Consider the following 15,236-nt stretch of genomic DNA (forward strand, 5'->3'; position numbering starts at 1 on the left):
GCCCCCGCCGTCGCGCCCGCAGCCCGGGGGGCGAGGCCGCCGCCCGCGGGCATGCGGCGCTGCCGCCGCGCCCGTCGAGACACGGTGTGCAGCCGCGGGCGGCCGGGCTGCGCTTAGGGGCGGCCGGGGCGGGAGCCCCATGTCCGGGGCTCGCCGCGCTCCGCGGGCAGGCGGCGGGGCGATGAGCTGCCGGGGCGAGCGGGCGCGCCTGGCCCCCGGTTTGCCCGGCTCCCTCGCCCGTGGGGAGTGAGGCTCCGCGGAGCCCGCTCGGAGCTCCCGGAAGGGCGGGCAGGCGGGCGGGGAGGTGGTGCCGGCGCGGCGATGCTGCAGCCCTTCCCCGGCGCCGACGGGGTCCTGCCAGGGTAGCGGCCCCGCCGTGCCGCGCCGAGCCCCGCCGTCTGCGGGGGCGGCGGCCGCGGAGGGATGGAGCCGGCCGGCCCCTGCCGGGCGCAGTTGGGCTCCGCCAACGACTCTTACCGAAACTGTAGCGCCGAGGAAGTGGTTTACCAAGATGCCACCCCTCTCTCCGGGAAGATCGTGCTCGCCGTCGTCCTGGCGCTGGTCACCCTGGCCACGGTGCTTTCCAACGCCTTTGTCATCGCCACGGTCTACCAGACGAGGAAACTCCACACGCCGGCCAACTACCTGATCGCCTCGTTGGCCGTCACCGACCTCCTCGTCTCCATCCTTGTCATGCCCATCAGCACCATGTACACTGTGACCGGCAGGTGGACGCTGGGTCAGATCGTCTGCGATATCTGGCTGTCCTCGGACATCACCTGTTGCACGGCGTCCATCCTGCACCTCTGTGTCATCGCCCTGGACCGCTACTGGGCGATCACCGACGCCGTCGAGTACTCCACGAAACGGACTCCCAAGCGGGCAGCGGGCATGATCGCACTGGTATGGATCTTCTCCATCTGCATCTCCATGCCCCCTTTGTTTTGGCGGCAGGCGAAGGCTGAGGAAGTATCTAACTGTGTGGTGAACACGGACCACGTCCTGTACACCGTGTACTCCACAGTAGGAGCCTTCTACTTCCCCACTCTGCTGCTCATAGCCCTGTACGGGAGGATCTACGTGGAAGCCAGGTCGCGGATTTTGAAGCAGACGCCAAAGAAAGCAGGTAAAAGACTAACGCGGGCACAGTTAATTACAGACTCCCCGGGGTCGACCTCTTCAGTCACGTCCATAAACTCCAAGGCTCCCGAGGGATCCAGCGAAACGGGCTCCCCCGTGTACATGAACCAGGTGAAGGTGAAGGTCTCGGACGCCCTGCTGGAGAAAAAGAAGCTGACGGCCGCTAGAGAGCGGAAAGCTACAAAGACTTTAGGGATTATTTTAGGAGCCTTCATCGTGTGTTGGCTGCCCTTTTTCATCATCAGCTTGGTGATGCCTATTTGCAAGGACGCTTGCTGGTTCCACATGGCCATCTTTGACTTTTTCACGTGGCTTGGATATCTCAACTCCCTCATCAACCCCGTCATCTATACTATGTCTAACGAAGACTTCAAACAAGCTTTCCACAAACTCATACGTTTCCGATGCACAGGCTGAAATGTTGAATGCGATGTGCTCCCCGGGGCAGCCCCCATGCACGCCCGCGCCCGGCGCCACAGGTAGGTGCGCGCACCCCGCCCTGCCCGGAGAGCCGGGGCGCCTCGGGCCGGGAGGAGGCGGGGGGTGGACATGGGGCTGAACACCCCACAAAGAGCTGGTGTTCAGACCCTTCGCAAGTGGCGGCGAGCGCTGGGGATGCTGCGCGCTCCTGACATTTCACAAGCTGTGTGTGTCCCGTCCCCCCCCCACCCCACCCCAGATCGCAGGGAGTGACTCAACGGCAATCTGCTTTTTATTCCACCTATTAAACCAATCTGCCGCCATTTCGTATGCTAATACCGGTGTTTCGGCCAATTAGTGCTGAACGGCGCTCGCTGTCCGAGCCCGCAGCCGAGCTCCCCGGAGAGCGCCGGGCCGGTCCCCGCCCGCGGCGCGTCCCCGGTGCCGCCTCCCGGCCCCGCCGGCAGCCGCAGGCACCGCTGGGCGTGCAGCCCCTTTGGATGGGAGCCGATGAGGCCCCGGAACCAGCGGCATGATGGTTTTTGTTAGTGGGGGTTTTTTTGCTTTTGGGTTTGGTTTGTTTTGGATTTTTTTGGCGAGGAAGGGAGGTAGGATAGGCCCCAGATGAAGGCTGCTGACAAAGTCCAGCCCTACTTCTTTCTGCCTCCTCACGGCTCCGGCTGCTCCTGCGGGAGCGGAGCCGGCTGCGAGCAGGCGTCCCGAGGGGAAAGCTGTCCCTTAGCCTCCGTGGGAGACTGGACACCTCGGTGTGTCTTTTCACACGCGGAAGGGCTTTACCTTTCCGCGCCCCTTGACAGCAGTGGCTGCCAGCTCCTCATTAAACTCAGCGCCACGTTCTGCAGAATGCATACATGCCTTTATTGTGATACTGTAATAATTCTGCCAATCTTTTGCTTTTTGTCTGCAGAATCAAGTTGCTATTGTAAAGACCCACTGCTTGAAACTTCCCCAAGCCCAGTTGCCAGACTCATGATGCTGCAAAAACGTCAATACATTCTGCCACCAAACTGCTCAGCTCTGCGTTTCAGTGTAATGACTCTGGCAGAGATGCTGTTCCAATAGGCACGCAGATCAGTTGCAAAAAAAAAAAAAAAAATGAGGGCAGCCTCGAATCAAGGTCTATAATTCATCTGGAATGAAGAAAAAAAAGTTTGAGAGTAAACTCCATTTATTTTGCAGACTTAACGTCTTAATTTGTTCTCCAGCTGGTTGTAGGGGTGTGCACAAGAGCACAGTTGTCTCTGTCTGTGTTGGTAGCATAGTTGTACTTCTGCACACCTGTAATTTCTTTCTTTCAGTGGAAAGAGTTGCTCTCTTCACCCATGAGGCCAAGAGGAGACAAACTCACGTTTAAAGTAGGAGCATCACAGTAAATTCTGTAAATGACTCCTTCAGCTGAACATGTGTGAGAAGTGACAGTGTGCAAAAGTTTTATTTGTATTTCAAAACAATAGTAAATGCAAATGCTCTAGAAACAAGAGTTGTAGACCTGTTCAACTGCACTGCATATCTGTAGTCTGTCCTCATAGTTGCCTTTAAACAGGAAATACTTCTTGATTTTACTCCATAAGAGCAGAAATCAAGAAGTCTGATGACCTTTTCCATAAACCAGCTGGGAATAGGAGTAGCAGTTTGATGCTGTAACCATGTTTTCCATTTTGTGTCGGTTGCACACCCTTACCGCATGAACAACTGCGAAATTTAGAATTCTCTAAGTACTTAACATTATTTAGTGTATTTTGTAAAGAAGTGAAGCAGTTTGCTCTTTCAGAAGAGCTATTTCACCTGCAAAATAAATACTCATGAATCATGAATTAACTGATGTTAGTGAAATTTCTTGCTTCCCTACTCCCCCCCCCATGTTTTTTTGTTTTCCTTCTTTTCTTTTGTTTTCTTTTTCTTTTGTTATTTTTTTCTCCTGATTGGACCTTAAGACAGGTCTATGCGTATTCAGCAGAGTTTCAGGACATGGTCCACCTGCTGTGATAGAACTGCATTGATTGTTCCTCTTATGTGTAAATGAAAATGAGTATAAACAATAAAACGCTTGACTGTGTTCTCAAGAGTGGTAGCAACTGTGTGACTGAAAGGAGTTTTTATTGGTTTACCCTCTTTCTCAGTATTGACTTTTTAGGTAACACTGATTTGATGAGTCACTCAAGAAAGCAGTTGATGAAGGTTGAAATTACAAGCTTCAATTGGTTGTCAGTTTTTTAACAGGCAGCTTTACTTTCATTGTAGCTAGTTCTGTTAGGTATAATTATTACTATTTTCATATAATGTCAGAAAAAATGTTTAGGTTTTTTCCACAAATATTTTTCTTACTCCTTTAAAAGCAAACAAAACTTACTTTAGCATCTGGTGGATAGTGTAGTCACTGTTCTTTTAAAGCTGTGTGTATGTATTCTAGATGGGGGTTGTTAAAAAACTGGAAAAATCTTACATGATTTATCTGCCTGCTATTCTTCAGAGAGTTATTTAAGTAATAAGGACTTACTTAACTGGATAGTCCAGCAAGTGCGTGACCCTTTGTGCTTCTACCGATCATAGGCAGGAGGAACTCTCTAAGATACAAATTGAAGCAGTGGAAAATAAACATTTTCAGTAATTTGAAGAAATCCAAAAGAATTGCCTTGAAATTTATACCTGTAAAAAGAGAACTACTATACTATGGTTCTAGAAAGTACCCTCTTAATTTATTAAAGACAAACGGGATAAGAGGAATTTTCTAAAATGTCATCTTATTTGTTTGAAATGCCTATAATAATTTTAAATTTAAGGATTTTTTTGCATATATGGTGTGAAAAGAAACAAGGAAGATGGCATAAAACAATGCTTCACCAATTCTCATTTGTCTTTTTTTGATCTTGTAGAAGGAATTTTGTTTACCCCAAATTCTTTCTCACTGGGCTTCTTACATGTGTGAAAAATGGAAAATGAGATTTCAAGTGAGTATTCCAGCATTTCCAGAGAGTTGAGTTTTCTGTCAGTTTTACAGAGTTAGGGGGCTTTGAGAGCATGGTGGTTCAGGAATTGGACTTCAGGTTCCTCGCACTGTTGGAGTACACCTTCATCTTCAGCAATGGGCAGCAAATACTCCCAGCTCCCTCTTGTGATGTGAGGATTTTGCTGAGAAGCTAATTCATCAGGAAAATACCATTCTGAGTTTATTCTGAGGCTCTGAACTTTCTGTACAAGGAAACAGACAGCCATGCTTGCTCTTGGGAGGACAGTCAGTGTGGAATCTGCCCTGAGTGGCTTGGGGACAGAGGAGAAGAGGCTGACTCGAGCCCTGAAGAGGTACCTGGTAGTTAAAGGCCCTGTGCCACTGGAGCAGCAGTATCTACTTCAGAAAACCATTCACACGGGGACAGGGAGAGTGAAGACACACGTTTGTTACATGTGGAAGAGAAGAAATGTAGGGCAAATGTTGCTCAGTGACAGAAAATATAAATATGTAAAGCCTGTTCCAAGATTCACGTAGAGTGTTTTAGGGTGGGAAGAGTCTCTTGTGTGAGCTTAGCATCTCTGTGACTGGCAGAGTGTGTCCTGGTTAAACCTAGATTTTAAAAGATGTTGAGGGATGTGGTGGTAAAGTTTTGACTCTCTCTGAAGAGGTCTGAGAATTTTGCCGTCCTTCTCTGCTCCCTTGCTGTGCCTGGTCACCGCACTCTGCCTCTGGGAGGATGGAGCATCTGAAATTTTTACTAGGAGAGGTTGTCCTTTCTGTCCACCCTATATCTGTATTCCTGTGGAAATGGCTTGTTGAAACCTGCCTCTGGGTATTTTCTCATGGGAGCCTCTTCATGACTGCAGGTAAACTCTAAAGGTGCCTAAACCCATGCTGTTCCAGTCTTTCATTACAGAAGCAGCATGCCTTTCTTTTATCTATTTCTTGCCTTGGGTTCAGACACTCAAATGATACTTTTGATACAAATCTCTGCTGGGCGCTGAGGTTTGAAGTTGAACACACACTTGCAAGCCTCGTGTTTGCCACATTTCACGGTAAGGGATGTGTGTGTGACTGTTGCTGACTCCAGGTGCTGTGAGACACATAGCAGTCAGCAGTAGTTGCCATTGTGGGAGCAGCTGTTTGCAGCCTCATAGCTGCACTATTTTCCTAGTAATCCTCAGTTTTATTTAAGAGGCATTTCTCACTTTTCCAGTTAATAAAACACAGAATGTAGAAATCAAGAGGGGAAATCCCTTGCAATTAACCTTAATATGGCCATGCAGCAGCCAACAAAGTTCTGCCTTTTCTGAGTGAACAGGATGAAGAGATTACCTTTGATTAATGTGCCAAGTCTCCATGTGATAAAAGGGCTCTCCACTAAATGTCTAGGTATTTACACCATATTCCTTGCTAAAGCATTTGAGGAAGCTGCCCTAGCCTTCAACCTCCAGCTGGGCCATGTAGTGTAGGGACAACTCCATTTGGAGAAGCTGATTTCCACTCTCCGTTGCGCCTGCCTGCAAAAAGCCACTCTGCAATCCATCAGGAGAGCACTCCAAGTGCTTTCTGACTTGAAAATGCTGCCCCTGTGTTCTCTTGGTCAGAAAGGACTAGATATTGTCAGAATTAAGCACTTTCACGTGAAAATCCAGATCAGTCTAAAGCTATTCTTTCTGGAAGCAAAGTGAAAATGACAAGTAGTAGTAACATTGGAGAAGCATTTGTGGTTTGTAGCAGCAAATCAGGTTGAGCAATGTGGCCGAGAGCAATTCTGCAAACAAATAGTAAAATTCCTTTTAAATTGAAATGTAGCAGAGATTGAAGAACACCAAAGAGAGGCTAGAGCAAAGAAAGACTTCAAGGAAGTCATCAAAAATCTCCAAGCCTTGACCAGTGTGTAAGGAAAAAACTAAGGTTACTGCTCCAATATCTCATGACCACAGCACACAGGTGAGCGGGCAGTTTCAGAAAGAACCATGCCCAGACACATGTAAGGTGTTCAGTTACGGAATGAAGTAGATTCCAACTTCATTTTGTGTGTTGGTTACTTTTTTTGTCATTAGAGGAACCAAATGAATTTGAGATATATCCTAAACACCCCTCTGTGTCAGTACACAACAATTAGTCGTTCATATTAAGAGTTATTTACATTCCAGCAGTTTGTACCTATAATACAGAAGCAGTTAAGGTGAACTCTCCTACTGCAGTGAGTGTGGCTGATAATGAGCTTGAAACATTTAAGCACAGAATAATCATATAGAAAAGCAAGCAGAAAATGAGGCTTCTTAATCAATCACGTGTTAATCTTGAAAGATGTAATACAACAAGCAACTCAATAGATGAGATGGGGAGGAGATCCACAGGATATCAAATTCACAATATAGAGATCAAAATCTCATACTGAGTCATTTTCAAGAGCTGGAGAAAGAAAATCTTTATTATTTTTTTCATAGATCAAACTACTTGCAGTCATCCTTATAAAGGAACAAGACTTTTTTATTATCTTTATACAGATAATACTTAGAGGGCTACAAACAGATGGAGTTCATGGCTGCAGGGCTTTCACTGAGTAATCATATGTTCTATCTTTTAGGCTGAATGATCGTGGAAAAATAGGAAAGACATGAGCAGGGGGTGATTATGTAAAACAACTCCTTTTTGATATTTCTTTCCTTATGCAGAACTAAGGCAAAAATAAGAACAACAGGAAAAAACAAAATCTGGAAAATATAAGCATTAATGATGTTATGTGAGATTTCGGGAACATGTTTAGGGCTGAATGGGGCAAAAATAATAAATATATTTCCAGAATTCAGAAAAGTGAAAATTAAATTAGAATTTTCCTTCTGAGGTGCCACTTTTATAATATTACTTGTATAACAAAATTTCTAGAAATCTTGATATTCCCAAATATGTTCAAATTAACATTTTTTAATGCATTCATGACTGCTTTTACATTAAGGCATACACTACTTTTTTCCCTGTAGATGTGAAATTTCAATTCATGCCATTTCCTACTTGTTTGTTGTGCTTAGAACGTAAATCTCATTTGGACTCAGTCCTCTAATATCCAGTCTCTGAAAAGATATATTGTTTTCAAAAGGAATATTGGGATAAGTACATTTAAGAGAATTAGTGCAAAGCAAGCAAGGTTCTTGTTCCTCTCTACAGGGCAAGGCTGGTTTTCCCTGAATTTGGTTCCTAGAAGAATCTAAGTTATATTTAGAATATGCAGATATGATGGAAGCTGGACCAGAAACTAGTGCAGATGTAGAGAACAGCCAGGTGTTTATGCAGCAGAAGGAAAGCATCAGTGCTTAGTTCATATTGGAACGGGTCTGTCTGACTCACAAGGGACATACCAAAACTCTGCATTTAATTTGGTCCAGAAAGATTCAAAGGAGTGGTGTATAGGTGAGAGATGGTGAAGGAACATGCATTTCCTGGAGGCCCCACGGGCTCTCTCTGCCGTGGATCTGAGTGGTCCTGGCTCAGGGCAGCTCTGACACGGGAGCTGCATGGCCGTGGATTGGGCTGCTGGGAGAACAATGTTAGGGCAGCCAAATCCAGTGGCCTCGTAGAGGTGGGGCTGCACAGCTCCATGCCCCAGGTCCAGTCAGTGGTGAGGCTGAGCATGTTTCCCCAGGCACATGCAGAAATGGATATATGTGCAAAACACACAGACAAACACATACTCATTGCAAGGCACAGACATCATCAGCACAGACAGAGGCTCTCAGTGCTCACACCAACACAAACAGACCTGATGGCCTCGTGTCCTCACCTCTCTGGCTAATCAGGTTGGAGGTCCAGTAATAATTATATAAATATATATATATATATATATATATATATACCTCTACATATTTGCATAGGGTGGATGCTTCCAGCATCTGGGCTCAAATACCAAATCCTAGTGTCCATTTTTTTTCACCTGGTCACATGAGTCCCCAGTGCTGCAGCCCCACTGCAGCTGCTGGTACAGATCATTGCACAAACACACACGAGCACACGTTCATGCACATGTGCACATGCACCCAGTAGGGATGTCACAGAAGCACACAGACACACATGCATGCACCCAGCTTCCAGGACACCTCACCCACTCTGGCTACTCTGACTTAATCTTTGCAAGTGATCACATACTTACTCACGTTGCCCTCGCCAGTTGTTGCACTCCAGACATGCAGCTCCTCCCACCCACAAGCCCACTGCAGTTACTGGCTTTTAGATCTTCTGCTACACTTACGCACACGAGATAGAGACACAGGATATGTCCTGGCAATTGATACCAAACAGCCTTTGGTATCCATTTACACAGCGCCAGCCCCCTTTCTGCTTTTATCGCTCATCCTGTCATTTGTTCCTAAACTTGTTCCTCTGCAAATTATCTTAAGCCCACCCATTCCTCAGCTTTGGTTTCTCCACCAAAGATTGGATTCTAAATCTCCAAATACTCTTCCCCTGCATCTCATAATGCATCCCATATCCATTGGGAATAATCTCCTCCAGTTCTAAAAGTACTCATGTTGACTCCTTGTTACGGGTTTTATGCCTGGACACAGGTGCTTGTGTCCCCTAGAACTGCCTGCCACTGTGCCTCTCTGCTCTTCTGGGCTTGTGGAGATGGGTCTTTGATGGCCCTTTGGCCCCTCCATGATGGGTCTGGGAGGAGCTGAGGGAGGATATTACTTGGCTTGCCTCAGCTGCCATTGTCCCTGTGCTCCTTTGTGAGCTTGCAGATAAGCTTTTTACCATGCAGCCTAATATTTTCTTTCTTTCAGGAAAAAAATAGAAGGAAAATAGCTGGAAGCCACTGTTCCAGATGTCAGAAGACTAAATGTATAATTTAATTTGAGCTAATTATGATGTCAGAAACTACCTACTAAAATACAGCAAGAGCATAAAAAATCTCTTGTGAAATCTTCATGCTGAATGAATGTATAGACACCACAGGCAAAGTGTGATTATTTAGATAGCCACTAAACAATCTTCAGCAACTCACAAATGAGTATTTCAGAGCTATTCTCTGTTTTGGGACCTTGAAACATAATGGTCTTTTTGTGTCAGATAAAAAACGGATTATTCATCTCCTGGGTTTAGATCCTTTATATCAGACAGCTAGATCTGAAGTGCCTTTGTAAAGGTTCTGTACTTTGATCCACACTAATGGAGAAGATGATTGAAGGAGTCATCATGATAAGTTAATCAGTCTCTTTCATTTATTTATACTTGTGCTTTGGCTAAAATTTTAGAAGGAGCCACTATTAGTTCCTTATGAGATTGCCAGTGAGGCATTGGTCAAGTACTGGTGCTTGGGTAATGTACTCACATGCTTAAATATACTTCTCAGCAGTATATTTACATGCAGCTAAAACAAAAAACTAATAACTTCCTTGCTTTCAAAAAAGAGCAAAAGATGATCTCAAGTGTGTGATCTGGGGCTTCACAGGAACCTTTGGGAGAAGCACTGTCCTCATCTTGGACAACAGCCAAGTCCCACAGATGTATGTATATGAGACACAGAATATTAACATTCTCACTGGAGAGGCTTGGAAAATCAGTGAACAAAGACAAGTGATGCTGAGAAGGGCAAAATAATGTTATATGGGGAAAAAAATCCACTTACAGATGCACAATGAAATCATGAAGACTTTTTTTTTAGACACACTAGGAACACTTCTCTGTGAAAACAGTCAAAAGAGCAAAAAAAGGATTGCATATAGATTGCATATAGAAAACAAGGCTGAAGACAGCATTGCTTCAACATGTAAATTCTGTGTTCTGTATCCTGCATGCTACAAGAGGTCAAACCTGCCTCAAAAATCATATAGTAGAGTAGAAAACATTCAGTAAAACAGAGAATGTCTTCAGAGTGTGTCTGTAGCCTCATTTGGACACAAGGAATCTCATATTCCAGCTGCCAAGATAGCTGAGATGGTACTTGAGGCTTCCTCTTTGTACCATGCAAGGACAATTCCACATCACGGCAAGGAACATCCAGAGTACAACAATTATTGCAGGAATCAACATCTCTAAATGCAATTCTGCTTGGTTTGATTCCACTGGGTCTGAAAATCTCCAGGAAAGGAAGCATTTCTGATGTTTTTCTTCTCTTGAGTTGTATTGATGAATACTGATTCCCCAGCCCATCCCGCCCTTCTTCTGCATTAGGTGGAGAAGAATTAAGACACTTGACTATTCTGACAATTTTCCAGACATTTCTCCTCTGTTATGCGTAAAGTTGCAGCCAAAAAAATGGATGCTGGATGGTACAGTAATGATTGCATTCAAAGGAAGCATCACATTAGGCATCCAACAATGAGGTTTCTGGAGCTGGGAGACTTCTTTGAAAATACAGGGCCCAGTTCCTGTTACTCTGGATTATTAAGCAGATCTCTAGACATACACAAGAATGAAATATTAAAAAAAAAATTAGTCTTTGTGCAATTTCCCAGAACTAGAGACTCCAGGGTATTGTAAGGAAAGAAGGCTCACCCATGCTGTTCTGTATTCTTATTCAGCTATACACAATTAGAGAGCATTAGCTTTCATTTATGAAGGAAGGATTTTATCTCTTCTGTTTTTAATTAAATCACAGACCTTCTCACTAGTTCATAAATTGGCGCTACTGTAAGTCAGCTTCCACAGAAAGAAGTTGGTTGTCAACACCCTGTAGGATATTCTTGCCCAGCTAGTCTTTAAAATTGAAGTTGTTTATTTCAATTAAATAAAAGTTACTAGTACTGGGAGTTTTACATTTTGCTGTAGGAACAGTGAATTGATTTCTGCCTGAATGACAAGTTTCAGTCACACTTCAGTTACAGTTCACAAAATATTCTGAGTGGTTTGTCAGCAGATATAATTGAGTTCCTTTAATCAGTCTTAGGGTAAGATCCTAAAGGGATTCCACCAGGCTTTTTCCAAGCTGTATGGTTACTAGTTCATTTAATAGAAGGAGGTTCTTCACATTCTTTTAACTTCCTTTGCTTGTATGATTTTTGCCTGGGTAATATATGTGGGTTAAATCCTTGAATTGGCTGGAGACAATAAGAATTGAGACCTGATATTAAAAAGACAGTAGAAAGAGTGATACAGTGTTTTCCCTGGTGTTTAATGAAGCAGCTGTTCCTAAGCAGAGGAGCAATACTGGGGTTCATATAACTGTATATAGCTGCAGAGAGTTCTGTGAAAAAAAAAAAAGTGGAGATTTTTTAATGCTTTTAAAGTAATCCTAAGTGATCTTTTCAGTTGTTTGAAAGGTTGAGGTTTTTGAAGCTACTTTTTTCAAATCAAAGACTTGTGTCCTTCCGTTTCCAAATATATGTTTCTAAAAAATTACTTATGAAACTGAAGATTTTGGGAAAGAAGTAATGCAAAGAAGTACTGATACTGGCAAGGAAAATTATATCTTCTGTAAAAGATTCCCTGAATGTGACAGCAGTTCTTTATTTGAGGGCCCTGCATGTATCAACATGAATACTTCCTAAGTCCCAAGGAAAACTTTCAGGGCTCAAAGTCTCATTTAGCTCAAAATTTCATATTTTCAGACCCACTATATTGGTAAAGAAGTACAGTAGTTCAGTACTGCTGTGGAGTTCATTTTGGCATGTATTTATTTCCTTTAATATCTGAAATTACTGCAATTTTACTTTCATGTACTGCATAAAAGGCTGCTGGAGGCAGTGGAGGATATACCACTCCCTTTGACTGAGGGATCATGGTCTCCATTAGTGACCAAACATCACTATTTGGGAAGGATTTTAGACCCCTGGCTGCCAGTAGACAGTGATATTACATCTGTAAATCAGTCAGCTCTCTGTCCAGAAAGCTCTGGGCACTCAGGGGTGAAAGCAGCCGTAGCCTCCAGTCAGCTGCTCTTGGGCTGCAGGTTGCACACCACAGAGGGGCTGGCAAGATTCCGTGGGACTAATGGAGTTCAGGAGCTGGTGCACAGAGCCAGGCAGCCCCACACTAGGCTGGGAAGGGCCTGTGGGGTGCTGGCAGGGGCAGGACTGGGACTGAGTTGCTGCCACAGCTGCCCATCCTGGGTCAGCGGGGTGCCCGAGATGGCTCCTGCTGCTCCTGGGGAAGAGGCACAAGCAGCTCCCATTTCTCGAGAGAGAGTCACGAGGATTTGGAAAAGGACTTGGCAAGCAGCCCAGGAATAAGGAAGGTAGAGAAAAATGCTTTTTCCTTCATTTAGTCAGCATCTGGCAGAGGCAGAGTACAGGGCTTCTCTGAAGGACAGCTGATGTTTAGTACAAACAAGCCTTGTGTTTGAGTGTCTGGACACTTCAAAATGTTGTGATCAAAAGAAACAATAGACACATAAGTACTTTTATGTTGCTTGACCTCGATGAGCAGCCTAACAGCTCACTTTCCCATCCTCACTGCATGTAAGATATTAAATGAATTTCATTTTTCCTTGAAATGCTCAGATTCAGTGTGAGGCAATCTCTCCTCATACCACTGAGACCTCTGACCCCAGGAAAATATTTTTTGTTCTGCTCCCTGTGTGTTGCTGCTCTTCGCCTTCCCAAGGGGACCCAAGTCTTAGCTAGCCCCAGTGGCTGCCCAGGCTGTGCTTTGCAGTGCTCTTCCCTGGCACCAAGGCCATGGCACAGCACCCATCTCATGGGCACTGCCCCACCCATGGGGGCCCTCAGGCCCTGTGGCACTTTGCTGCCCAAGAGGGACTGCCAACAAGGCGTGGAAACAGAAGGAACACTGGGTTGGTTTTGACCTCCTAAGTGTCCCTGAGTAACTCTGTGCTTTAGATCTCCTCTATTAAGGAGGCCAATGATACCAATCTTCTTTTGGTAAAATAAGTATTATTATCATCCTCTACTTTAAAGAATATGTTTGTGTCAGTTCTAGGAGAGCTGTTTTTCAAAGGAGCATGAATTCATCAGAGTACTCACATGATTTGGCCCTTAGTGTTTCAGAAACAAAAATGATGAGTTGCAGCCTCCCACCCCACCCACGGTTCCAGAAAATGTGATACAAGATGACAGCAGAGATTTTCAATCAGATGATTTTGTTTTCTGGCCTGTTGTAGGCCAGATCTAAAGGTTCAGAACTCACATCCCTTTTCTCAGTACCTCAAAGCAAGTTTCTCTTCTGTGAGCTACCTTTTCCCATGTTTCAGGATACAGTGCAAAATGATGCTGAGAGTAGCTGGTGATTTGCCTACAATCTGACTGAGAAATAGACAAATACAGGAGATATCAGAGCCCAAACCTGAGCAGAAATACCCATCTTTAATGCAGGAAGTGATGGCAAGTTCAGCCTGGCTTCAATACCAGGCTGAGCAGTCCAATAGTCCCCTAGTCTGCAAGTCCATACCGATGCCCCTGATCTTCAGGTATGAGTGCCACTTGCTTCTCAGAACTCCCAGGGTTTGTGCATGCTCTCCTCTACCTTTAGGGATGCTACAAAACTTTCTTTGCTGTGTTTTCTTTGTAACAAGCTCTCATACCATCCCTAAAGTATCCCAGGAGCCTGATTTTGAGCAATGCCAAAGATAGAGGGATAAAAAGTGTCGTCATTAAAGAGTTACATTTTAAACTCTAAAGGTCAAATTAACTATAACAGAAGTATTTTCATATGTATGTGTCAACATTAGGCAACAGAATGAAGTAATAAGTGCATGTGTGCAGGGTGCCGGTAAATAACTCCACACCTACCACTCCCTTTGATTAGTTTTAACACTCTTTTTAATTCTGCATGTTTCAGACAGGAGACTCATAACTATCCCTGCTCTGGGCTGACATCCACTTGCCTTTTGGCAAACTCCAAGTTTCAGGTGTCAGGTCCCATTTTATTTTTCGTATTCCAGACACAGACCGACTCTGCAATTGGGTCTAACTGAGTTAGGCAAATGCTCATCATTTCCAGCAGTAGGTACATTCTCAGCTCGCCAGGAAGAGTCCTGACTCCCTTGTTCTTCCTGACAAAGCTCTTATCTGTTCCCTCTAGTTTCGGAAATGCTACTCTCTTTTGGGCGTTGAGCTGCTGCAGGTCTTTGCGTGGTCTAAACAGTTAAGGAAAATTCACTGGGACTTCTCTGCTAGGCTAAACCACTAGTGAATCATGAATCTGCTAAGAGTATTCCTATTGAACAGAGTAATCGAAAGAAGGAAGCCTTTTCATCCATTGATCCTTGCTTTTCTTATATATATATGTATATACCAATCATACTGCACCCAGCAATACAAATACAATTGGTATGGTAAAAGAAAATCCATGCAACCTAAAGCATGAAGCTGAATCTGTGTTCCTCGAATTGTTATCTACTTTTATTCATTTAGAATAAGACTAATAGAGCTAAAAATGAACAGTATCTATAAATATTTCCTCCATTCTTTGGCTTACATATGTTTTTTAAAATGCACTAATTGAGACATACAGTGGAAATCTTCATGGGAACTTTGGGAGAAGAGGTGGGGAAAGAGTAAAGTAATTCCTTGTTCCTCAGTGTTGTGTGGCATCACTCACAAGGAAAGAGGAGGAAAACTTTCTTCCAGACATGAGAGTCTGCTTTGAGATGAGTCGGAAAGGTTCTCAGCCTTTGTCCTGTGCTCCTCATGTGCAACTGGATGAGAGTGTGGAAAGGAAGTCTGTGGCATATGCAAGAGCTATCATGACAAAATCATCGCATCTTAACTCAACGGTGGTGGATAAGTTTTCAATAAGCCTA

General features: G+C 44.5%; 2 protein-coding genes across 3 annotated transcripts in view; one reads left to right on the forward strand and one right to left on the reverse strand.

Moving 5' to 3' along the window:
- The window catches only part of LOC120511175 (collagen alpha-1(II) chain-like), a 3,642-nt gene extending 2,155 nt beyond the window's left edge, over nt 1–1,487 (reverse strand). Inside the window, exons 1-2 of the mRNA XM_039727900.1 lie at nt 1,188–1,487; nt 1–1,134 (exon numbers count right to left, since the gene is read on the reverse strand). Coding sequence (XP_039583834.1) covers nt 1–1,134; nt 1,188–1,487 — 1,434 coding nt within the window. The remainder of the gene's footprint in view (nt 1,135–1,187) is intronic.
- The window catches only part of HTR1B (5-hydroxytryptamine receptor 1B), a 39,806-nt gene continuing 24,956 nt past the window's right edge, over nt 387–15,236 (forward strand). The window contains exons 1-2 of one of the 2 annotated variants that reach the window (XM_039728117.1): nt 387–1,619; nt 2,489–3,644. In XM_039728117.1, coding sequence (XP_039584051.1) covers nt 424–1,557 — 1,134 coding nt within the window. In that variant the 5' untranslated portion in view covers nt 387–423 and the 3' untranslated portion in view covers nt 1,558–1,619; nt 2,489–3,644. Of the gene's footprint in view, nt 1,620–2,488; nt 3,645–15,236 lie in introns of those variants that run through there. The other variant, XM_039728125.1, reaches the window with a different exon arrangement.

The sequence above is a fragment of the Passer montanus genome, unplaced genomic scaffold (assembly GCF_014805655.1).
Source record: "Passer montanus isolate IOZ18808 unplaced genomic scaffold, ASM1480565v1 scaffold11, whole genome shotgun sequence".
NCBI classification, from domain to species: domain Eukaryota; kingdom Metazoa; phylum Chordata; class Aves; order Passeriformes; family Passeridae; genus Passer; species Passer montanus.